This window comes from Anolis carolinensis, chromosome 6 (assembly GCF_035594765.1).
Source record: "Anolis carolinensis isolate JA03-04 chromosome 6, rAnoCar3.1.pri, whole genome shotgun sequence".
NCBI lineage: Eukaryota > Metazoa > Chordata > Lepidosauria > Squamata > Dactyloidae > Anolis > Anolis carolinensis.
Window position 1 is genome coordinate 20,744,249 of NC_085846.1, and position 11,854 is coordinate 20,756,102.

Genomic DNA, 11,854 nt, shown 5'->3' on the forward strand with positions numbered 1-11,854 from the left:
CCAGCAAACTGCTACCAAGGGTATTAGAAAAACATATATGTAACTCTTTCCTGTACCTCTGATGGTTTATTTGTAAAAATTATTAGAGTTGTGCAATACAGGTAAACATTGATCTGTTTTGTGTCCTGGCATTTGGTGGAGGCCCTGATCTATTTTTGGGAGACTCTTGAATTTGGGAGGGCAGACATCTGTTTTGGCTCTGGGATGCCGAAAGATCCATTTTCTATCAGCCCATTGCGGGGGGGGGGGGGCTTCCCAGGCTTCCCAGGCTCCCCTTCCTGTCATTTTAGATATTTAAGCTGAGGAGAGGCACTGTGTGCATACTTTGCTTTCTCTCATGGGCCTGCACGCCACATACACTAAGGCATTTAAAGGAGGTAAGTTCTTAGAGCTGTTTTTGACTCTAGAGGAGGGTGTGGCCGATAGCTGCATGTGCTTTAAGGAGCTTCAAGTTCTTTCCTGTTTCTACTCTAGAGGAGTGGTACTTGGTTGCAGGCACTTTAAGGAGGCTTCTTACCTCCTACTCTAGAGGAGATGCACTGCAAGCTTGCACACCACACACATTCTTTCCAAGACATTTTAAAGAGGATTCCTATTTCCAAGTAAGGAAGAGTGATGACCTCTTGGAGATATCATCCTTAGGCTTCCTTTTAAAAAACCCTCTTTTTCCTGGCATGCTTCAATCTCCTTTCTGCTTAGGGTTTAGTGCTTCCTTACAGCTATTTCTACTTTCTACTCTAGAGAAGAGGTAACTTGTAGTAATTTTCAGGGAATGAGGGTTTTTTGTTTTGTTTGCTGGGGGGTTAATAAAAAAAATTAAACTGTGATGCCGAAAAGCAGATAAGGAGCTGTGAGCGTTTCCTGCTCGCTTTTGTTGCCGTCGGGTTTAGTAATGGAAGAGCCCTTCCCGTTTCATGCTCCCAAAATACAGAAGGTACCGAAGAAAATGAAGGAAATGAAAGAAATTAATTCCACACACAATTCTAATAATTGCCATGAGATAACCATGAGTACATCAGATCTACTAGCATTCACTGCACTTTTATTAGTTTCAGTGCTGGGATTTCAGATACTGAGTAGTTTAACAAAACCTAGTTTAATAAATCATTAAAATAACATGAGCACATAAACCAAGAAATTGAATACATAAATCAATTCATTTGAAATATGATACTGGAAAACAGTGCTATAGATAAATGTATTGAAGGGCAAGTCAATCCTGGAATCTTTCTAGAAATGGAATTTACTAAATTCATCCTATTGTATTTTGGACACATAATGAGTGAACATTGCTTACTGAAAGAGATGATAATAGCAGATAAAATAAAAAGCAGCGAGAAATACAGAAGGTCATATTAACTCAAGAAACTGAAAAGATCATATTTACTCAACAAAGAAAGCCATGGTCCTGAGTATATAGGTCTCCTAATGACTATAGTCTTCAGAGGTGTCTTATTCACAGTGTCACTTAGTGTCACAACTAAGTTGTCATTGTGATATGAATCCATTGTCTTTTATCATTTTTCCTCCTTTCTCCTTTTTTTTTTTGCAAGAACACTTGTGATGAAAAGAAAAACCTCTAATAAACTGCATTTCTGTTTTTTCCAAGGCACACAAACAAGAGTGTGATTGAAAATGTAAAATTATATATTGGAAAATTATGTATTGTTGCAAAAGTATGAGTTAAATCACAAAAATACTGACAACATAGAAATGTTTCTTTTTGTTTTACCCAGAACCCTCAATTCTACTTCTTCCATAGGATCAATTAGGACCAAAACAGTACTTTTACTTTAGAACAAGAGCTGTGGGGCTAATCTCTTGCAAAGGTTAATTTTTAAAAAGTCCTTTGGCTTTTACATCTGTACTTTATACAGCAAATGGTTGTCAATTCAAGTAATGAAATACTATTTTGCACTTTAAAAGGTAGACAAGGAATAATAAATTCAGACAGGACCCTTACAGAGGCAAAGAAGTAAAATAGTTGTTGTCAACATTTCTGGTCTCCAGATGTTTTGGACTACCCCTCAGAATTGTGTTATCTTTTGCATGATTCATCCTCCTTTCTCTGAGCAGGGAAAGCATGATGGCAGCACAGCCTCATGTGGACAACAAACCAATCCAAATCAGACCTAATTCATCCACGCACATTGCCCTGAGCCCAAAGCTAATTTAACCTAGGATAACCTGCATACTCACTGGTAATACAGGCATGTTATGAAGTCAGCCAAGAGTCAATTCAGGCTAAATTTGGAGTTTTATGGCCATGCAGATTTGCTTAAAGACATCTAGATTGGCACTGTGTTCTGAAGTAAACTTCTGTCTTCATTTCACTGATGCCTCCACACCTGAACCTAAGTTCCTACTTTGCAAGGGCAAGTTTTCCCTACACATCACACCAGGATTCTCATTTAGTTAAAGTCCTATACACTTGTCATAGATTAAAACGAAACATAAAATGTAGCTGTGAGCAAAGGGAATGTCTTTTTCAGCCATTAACATCTTGCCTTGACTGTACCATGGAGTTATCATTCTTAATGCAGTAGCAATGCCCTGACAATTCTGTTCCATTGCTAATTGGCTAATTTGTTCCATTGTGTCCAGTTGAAAAGTAATGATGCTTTTGATTGCACATTGACTTTAAATATAGCTCATTTCATGTTTAAATCTTTTGAAATACTAAATGTATGTTTTTCTTTGAACACAGTGTAAAATATTTCTAAATGCCTGCTTCACCTCTTTGTTTCTTAATGTGTAGATAAAAGGATTTAGCAATGGAGTCACAATTGTGTTTAAGATGTTCACTATTTTTGTTATTTCTGATGGCACCTGTTTGGAAGGCTTGACAAACAAAAAAACAGTGGAGCCATACCAAATGATCACAACAGCAAGGTGGGAGAAGCATGTCGAAAAGGCCTTTTGCTGTCCTTTAGCTGAAGGGATGTGCAGGATGATGGAAATGATGGAAATGTAGGAAAGAAGAGTTATCACACAGGAACCCAAGATTACTATAATAGATATGACAAAAACCACCATCTCAATGTCATATGTGTCAGTGCAGGAGAGACCAATCCAGGAATCAATGTTACAGTAGAAATGATTGATCACACTGGGGCCACAGAAAGATAGCCTTGTGATCAGAAAGGCTGGTATAGAAATTATGAAGAATCCACAGAGCCATGAAGCAGCTGCCAACTTTCTTGAGAGACTGATGCTCATCCTAGTGTGGTAGTGCAAAGGATAACATATGGCCAAATATCGATCATATGCCATGGCAGATAACAAGAAATATTCTGTGCATCCAAAGGCAAAAACAAAATACATCTGCAAAATGCAGCCCATGAATGAAATATTTCCACTTTTTCCTAGTAATACGCTGAGGGTCTTAGGAATAGACGCTGTAGTATACCAAATCTCTAGAAAGGAGAGGTTACAAAGCAAGAAATACATGGGAGTATGGAGAGGACTATTTGTTGTTACTAGAAGGATGATGGCTGTGTTTCCCAAAAGAGTCAAGATATACATGAAAAGTAAAAGGATAAAGATAAAACACTTTAAATACTGAGACACAGAGAAGCCAACAAGAATGAATTCCTCAACTCTTGTTTCATTTGGGGTTGCTTCATTTTTCTCTTCCATTTGCTCTCTTTTGCCTGCCAAAACAAATCAATGAATTAATGCATAGGGCTGGATTTTTAAAAAAACAGTCATATTTTTATCTCTTGAAATTAGTAATTGGTCCTGACTTCCATATTAAATTAGTCATGGCTATCATAAGATACCTTTATTGCATTCTTCCTTCTATAAGTATGTTTGTCTCTGGATTCAAGCCATTGCAGCATTCTCCACCTTCACTACCACTGCTGTTATACAAAAAGCTCTACACAACTTGGGACCTAAGTACAGATAGATTAACTAGTTACCCTTTAACCCAGTGGTTCTCAACCTGTGTGTCCCCAAATGTTTTGGCCTTCAACTCCCAGAAATCTGGTAATCTGGCTGGGATTTCTGGGGGTTATACGCCAAAACACCTGGAGAACAATAGGCTGAGAACCACTGCTTTAACCTAACCCTAGATTTCAGTCATTGACAAAGACCTTTTTTCCTGTTGTCCAAAATGTCTGAATCAAGATAGATGATTCTAGGATGTTTCCCCGCCAGTCTAACAATGGATGGGCACACTGCTCATCCCATAACATCACTGGATAAGATAGCTGCACATGGGGCAACGGATTCACCCTGCTCCTCCTCTGTTTCTTTAGAAAAGTGGGACACTTTGCCTGGTTCATGTGATAAGGTCGTAAATCATTATGATTTTGTTGTTATGTTCCCATCCTGAGGAATTCTGGGATTTATTTATTTGGGGAGTAGCATTGGATATTTTGAAACCCAATAAATTACAAAACTATAAAACCTAGGATCCTATAGGATGTAGATGTGCAATAATATAACTACGTAGTGTGAAAGAGCCCTTGGTCTTGGTGCTTAGTTCGGGCTGGTCTGCCTGACCTATGCCTCCTATTGTCCTTTCAACAGAAAATGTATTCTAATGTTTCTCTTAAGCTGTAAGCGATTCTTAAAAAATATTACTGGCACTCTCTTTTGCTGTTTTTTATTCTCATTTTATTATTCATCTTTATGTGATTGCTCTGTGCTACCATAGTAATATGGTAGGATTAAGACTTTTAAAGTAACAATAATTGTATACAGAAAACCATTTGTCTCGATTAATATTAGTGATGTAGGTCAGTATAAATCTGAAGGTTGATATTCTAAGTCTTTTAGAAAAATCACTTATGTTTCCATTTGTGTTAAGTAATTGTTGTCCCCCCAATAAAACCTCCCTCACTTTTTATTATGAAGCTGTTTTCTACATTAATTGATGTTCCAGAATGCATAAACTACCTTATTATCCCCCAAAAATGTATTTCACATTTTCAGTCATATTTCTTGTGCTCTGTAATATAAATAATTAGGTATACCACCTATAGTGTTTATAGGTGTACTATAATAATTCCAATAGACATTGTACAATTCAGTAGTTGGACTTTGATTCTATAGAACACAGAACTAATGCTATCAGCATTTGGAGAGTGTCATACAGTCTGAGATATATTGAAATGAATTTTGATGCTCCAGACATTTTTGCCCAGAAAATAGTTTTTGCATACCCCTCAATACTTCAGAGGTAGTTTTGCTGGTTACTTCCTATGAAATAAAATATAGAAGCAGAATATAAAAAGAAAAAGAATTAACTGGATGTACAGCTTTGGGATTAAACAATATAAAACCTGTAGTAAGCTGTATTAAATTTTATATTCAGAAATAAATTAGAAAATAGAATTACTTACCCACTACATCATGCCATATTTTATTTGGATCAATCTTCTAATTGTATCATTTTGTATATACGCTGTTATCCATTCATCCTATCTTTCAATCATATACATATTTACTTCCTTACAGTTTTCATCACCAAACACCATTAGACTGAATCTCTTACTGCTCATACTTACCCAGCCTAAAATTATGCTCTCTTGTATAGCTTTTTGCAATACGAAAAGCAGGAAAATAAAAAGCCCATATATTTCATCATACCACGGGTAATCTTGATATTTCATTTAACTTTTTTGGAAGAGGTGGGATCCAAAAATGTACACAATCTAGGAAGACATTTTAACATGTACACTATTCTCTATGGATTTATAGAGTAATGTCTCTCAAGGCAAACTATTTACTATAAGAAAAAGAGGGCATCATGGGAATTTAAAAGATAGATAAAGAACATGGAACCAATTATAAGTTCTCTATGGTTTAAGAAGGTATTCTAATTATTGTAGTAGATTTCGATGATCATACATATACGAAGTTACCATATTGTTAAAGAGAACCTCAATTCTCTATGTGTTCTTTCTCATTTGACTTTGGCATTGCCAACCAGGCATAAGAGAAAGAATTATAAAGGTTTAATAAGATCTCATGATTTCCAGAAATAAACAAAATAAAGGAAAACATAGAGGGGAAACAAATATTCAGAGATACAACCCCCCAAAATAGATTATTGAGAATCCATGTTCCATGAGCACCAAATGTTTAGTAACATTTTTCAGAGAGCATGGGAAACTTGGAAAGAGAATGGAAAATCTGATTGGCCGTCAGTGCTAGAGCCATGATATTTGGGAGGTGAATGCAAGGAATGGAATCAGGCCCCTGCTGCCTTCTGTTCCATGGAACTACTGTTTTGCTCCACATGGCTGTGATTTTTCTATCTCCCGCTATCAATGACATAAGCAACTCAGCCCTCTCTTCCAAAGTCTCAAAGTATATACAAGCAGAAGGTGCCACTGCTGGTGCATGCTAGCATTCTCTTTGTATGTTCAGCCCAAAGGGGTGACTCCAAAGGGAGGGGTCACCCTTTGGGGGTCACTACTTGGAGAGAATAAAAGGGCAGGGATACCATCCTTTGTTCCTTTTAATACATATGTACACTTGTATGTGTGATTTAATATTGTGTGTACATTTGGGTGAAGCTCCAGGTTGGGGGAGGGATGAGATGGTACTCTTGAAGGAGTCTTGGACAGGTGGAAGTAAGCTGCCAGGAGCTGGACATATGAGAGGTGAAAGATAAGATACTTCACATTTGTTCTATATTTCTGTCATTCTATCATTTCCCCTCAAGATTCAGGTTATCATATCAGATCACCTTCTAATTTGTTGGTGCTGCTCTTGAATGATAGGTTAGTTTCCAAAAAAAAAAAATCAACCACCACTCATGACATGATGGTAGGTGAAGGGGCCAACCTGCTATATATCACATAGACTGAAGTGGATGAATTGGAGGAATTAATCTCTCTCAACTTTATTCACCTAGATATTTAGAACTTGGAGGGCCAAATGGGAGCCGAAGAGGAGGTGATGAGCACATTTAGGAGCCCAAAGAAGTGGGATGGCAATGGGGACTGACCTCCGAGATTGCAGAAGCAGCCTCGGGAGTCAACAAACCCGGACCTTTCAGTAAGGCCTATATTTGTCGAGGTGTTTAAATAATGTGGAGTAAACCGTAAAAAAAAAGAAAGAACTGGCAAAAACACCTCTGAGTTTTCCTTATATAAGAAAATCTTTTAAAATGCATGGAGTCACTATAAATGAACAAGTGGTTGAATACACATATGCACACACAAGTATGCTGGGCTTATCCCTACTTTATGTGTTCCTGTAGATGTCCTTATGAAGAAAGCAACTTTATGAAATACAGTTCTGTCTGTGTTATGAAGACCATAGAACACAATAAGGGAGACATATGCATGTATGATAAGCCCACCTCCTTTATTTAAGCATCATCATTAATGAATATACAAAATGAGCAAAAGACTCCCAAATTCCAGTCTATATGAACCACAATTAAACATTGCATGGATGTTTATTTCTTAGATATTAAAATATCAAAATTAATCATACAAATAATACAATAATTACAGAATAAAAAAGCAGTGATATCTACAAAGGATAGTGATATATAGCCACAGTTAAAAGCAACAACATAAACATAATGTTCAATACTTAAAAATATTAAAGTAACCATATTTATAATAGTGAAATTGAGCAAAACAACAAATGCTTCACATCCATGGAGATTAAAAACCATATAATCAGCTAGTAAACAATAAAATAAATGGCAAATTTGAAATTTTGATGTTATTTAAAACAAAACACTCTTCTAATGTGATTCGTTGCATTCCATCAGAAGCCTCAACCTATTTCTAACAATCTCCTATTACAAAGAATTTCCTGATTATTTCATTGAACCTAGTATAGTAGTAGCAATGAACATTTTCGGTTTCTCCATTTTGAGTTTCAGGTTCAATATTAGAGCTTACTGCTAATGAAGAATTAATTCTTTTGTGACAGAACTTGATCACAAAAAATTCCAGCTGAACAAATTTTTGGACAGGATGACAATGAATAATTTGGAATTGCATAGGACCCATGTATCGTAGCTGAAATATTACCGAGTAGTTTACTCAGAGTTTCCTTAACCTCCTTATTCCTCAAGCTATATACTATTGGATTAAACATGGGAGTCAGGACAGTATATAGTAAGGAAAGTATTTTGTTTAATTCTACTGATTCTGTCCCTGTAGAGACTGCATATGTAATTCCTAGTGTTCCATAGAAAGTACTTACCACAATCAAATGAGAACTACAAGTGGAAAATGCTTTCTTCTTTCCAGAGGAAGTTGGAATTTTTAAAATAGACAATATAATACAGATGTATGAGGTGATGGTCAAGATGAAAGGACACAAGGACACTGCAAAACATGCTACAAAGATGGCCACTTCTGCCAGGTGGGTGTCAGAGCAAGACAATTTCAACAAGGGTGTCAAGTCACAAAAAAAAATGATCAATATGATTAGGACCACAAAGTGTTAAAGATGAGGATACAATCAAATTCAAACCAGCAGCTGAGAAGAAACCCCATAACCATGTACAGACCATTAATTTAAGGCAAGTGTTCAAATTCATCAACTTGGTATAGTGAAACGGGTTACAGATGGCAAGATAGCGATCATAGGACATAAGCAACAGAAGAAAACATTCAACAGTTCCAAGAGCACAGAAAATGTAGAGCTGTATAATGCAACCTGTCACTGAAATGGATTTCTCCTTTCTCAATAAATCAACCAGCATCCTAGGGGTGATGTTTGAAGTATACCATATGTCCAGGAATGATAAGTTGCTGAGAAAAAAATACATTGGAGTGTGGAGTCTCCTATCAAAAGAGACAGCTACTAAAAAGAAAGAATTCCCAATTATTGTTAAAGCATATATTCCTAAAAACAGCAGAAAGATAAGAAATCGAAGTTCTTCTAGATTTCCAAAACCATGGAGTATTAAAAAAGTCATTGTTGTCCCGTTTCTATGTACACCATCTTTTAGAATGTCCTAATTAGGGGAGAAAGAGATATTTATGAAATTAATATTTTTATGTAATTATAAATTATGCACAAATTTGTTTTGTTCGAAAGTGTATGATTCAGTTCATATTTTTTTATACTGAATGTTTAACTATATAGTAGTTTCAGAAAATGTATTGTTACTTATACAGTTATCAGACACCTGAGAGAGATTACACACACACATTTGCCAATGTCTACAAATTTAGAATCTCTATTCACTATGATTAAAGATGTTCTCATTGACTCTTACCTTCATTAGTATTTTTTCTTTAATTCTGAAGACAATCCAGTGATACAGGTACCTGTTTCATTCACGTTAGACCCAGCTGGCAACTTGATTTAAACTTTTTACTGTGGCTTTTAAGCATATCTTCATATATTTTGTCTTGTTGGCTGGTTGGTTGACATGAATAAGTATTTTGAATTCATTTCCTTTGTGACAGATAAACTGTACTTTCATTAGATTGCAACGGATTTCACTAAAGAACTCTTCTCTGAACAAAGGCTGTATTGATAAAGAGAAGCACCAAAAATATAGATTTTGAAGGCTGTGAATGGTTATTGTTTTTAATGGTGATATTTGATATCAAATTTGCTATGAAGCAGTCCTACAAAAAGTGCAGGTCTAGGAACTGTCGGCTACTGGTCTCGAAGGAAGGAAGAAAGAATTGTAACCAATCGGTACAAATAGAATAACAACCTCTGGACAGATAGGAAAAAATAAGTCTGTTATGTTACATATGTTAAGAATTACTATTATATAGAATGGAGTGCCAGATTCATAGAACCTGAGCAGAAATCCCTTCAGACTTCAGAAGTGTGTCTCATTGTATAAGCAAAGGCCAATAACAAAGCTGCACTTAATTTCCATTAAAATTAATTGAAGTAGGCTAGCTATGAGTATTTTTTGTGACTTTGCCTCCCCCTCATATTCACAGTAAGGTATGAATAAATCAGACCTCAATTCTATGTAGTCTTTTGACAGAGCAACCTCAATGAGCACAGTGGGATTTGCTTTGGAATGTGCATAGACTTGTACCGTGTTTATCTCAATCTAACTCAAAGTGACTAGAGTACACACAACATGGGGAAAATGTTGGTATCTAAATTTCTCAGGAGGAAAAAAAGAAGAAAATAGGATAAAGTAATGTTAACTGTTTTTAGACTGGAATCCTGTTAGTGACATAAACATGGGTAACGGGGCATTTGGGACATTGTGTTAAGGCCCATTTGCTAATTCTTTGCCTAGTGCTCAACTGCCTTCTCAGGCATCTGTTAATCCCTGGAAGTGATACTTTAGGTCTTACCTGATTAACAGGGAGGGAACCAGGCAGCAACACCTATCCTGCTGCAGTTATATAGCTGGGGAAAATAAAATGAGATTACTGTTCTACATCTCCAGTGAGTCACTGAGATCTGGGTCAAGAATTTAAGTTTTGTTCTCTGACCTCTATTGCTTTACCCAGGTGGCAGGCTCCTTGGTTCTTGGCAGTTACCCTGGCAAGGGGAAAAGAGTTATCTATCATGGTATAGTGAAAGACTTCTCCAGTCCTACCCCCATCCCCATGGTCTATCTGCCACAGAATTGTTGTAGATGGTGAGCAACAGATCCTATTTGATCTTGAACGATAAGCTGAATCACCTTTAGCTAGTACTGGTAGGAGATAACCGGTGAGTACAAGATGCTGTCAGCTATATTTCAGGGGAAGGAAGTGGAATCTCTAGTATTTATTCCATTAAAAGCCCTTTGAAATCCATGGAGTCAACATTTATTTATTTATTTACGGCATTTCTACCCCACCTTTCTCACCCAAGAGGAGTCAAAGCGGCTTACAGATCTGGCAAAAATTCAATGCCAATAAAAACACAATATAATACAATAAAACATAAAGCAGTTTTAAAAAATTACATTAGGCATTACAACACATGAGACAATATACAAAACCTAAAACATATAAAGTGCATAAATACATTCATCCAAAATCTTGTGCATAATCCTTGATCCAGATGGTGTCAAAGCCGTAAAGGTTTATTTGTTAAATGCTTTTATGTATAGCCAGGTCTTTAGCTTCTTTCTAAAACCCAGAAGGGATGGAGCCTGCCAGATGTCGCTGGGGAGAGAGTTCCACAGCCAGGTAGTCACCCCTGAGAAGACCCTGTTTTTTTGTCCCCACCAGTTGCGTTTGTGAAGCAGGTGGGACTGAGAGCAGGGCCTCCCCAGACGATCTTAAAGTTCTAGTAGGCTCATAGGAGGAGATACGTTCGGACAGGTAAGTGAACATGAATTGATAGCTGACTTGTAGGCAACACCTGAGATGGGACTGAGATTCAGCTGCTAAATAATGACTCAGGGAGGGCTTTCAAATATAATAGCAACCTCCACACATAACATCCTGAGGATTGTAGCGCTTTATGACAAACAAGACAAATATCTCACTCAGGACCTCTTCACACGTGCTGCAGGAATTGCCAGGAATAATGGCAAATCCGGCGTTGCCCATCTGGGGACGCTGTTGCCTCATGCTTCACATCAGCCGACTCACCCATGTCCCCATCTCACAAGGGGAAGCATCCACTGCCCAGCTCCACCACCACCCCGTTGATCCAAACCTCCCACATTGCTGTGGTGGTGGTATCTTTGGGCTCACCCGGCTGAAGTTGTAGTGTGTTGTGTAATGGGAGCTGGTGGGCTCTGCCATAAAGGAGATGGCGAACTGGCACATGTTGCCAATTTCACCCTCATCTGATGAGATCATCACCTTTAAAAAACCAAACCAGCATTCAATAGCACTGAGTCATGGTGATTAATGTGGTGCCAAACCACTATGATTCTGCAGCATGGATACAATCTTTGAGGGAGGATGGCAACCTTAACATTTCTAACTGTTATCCAAGA

At 37.2% G+C, this 11,854-nt stretch overlaps 1 protein-coding gene and 1 pseudogene across 1 annotated transcript; both read right to left on the reverse strand.

Annotated features, from left to right (window-relative positions):
* Window positions 1-2,521: 2,521 nt before the first annotated feature.
* Window positions 2,522-3,689, reverse strand: LOC100556849 (olfactory receptor 6F1). The gene has a single exon (XM_003224549.3). It carries the CDS (start codon window positions 3,637-3,639, stop codon window positions 2,680-2,682), a length of 960 nt encoding a protein of 319 aa, XP_003224597.1. The 5' UTR covers window positions 3,640-3,689; the 3' UTR covers window positions 2,522-2,679.
* Window positions 3,690-7,114: 3,425 nt separating this feature from the next.
* On the reverse strand, window positions 7,115-9,438 carry LOC100556654 (olfactory receptor 11A1-like; annotated as a pseudogene).
* Between the last annotated feature and the right edge of the window lie 2,416 nt (window positions 9,439-11,854).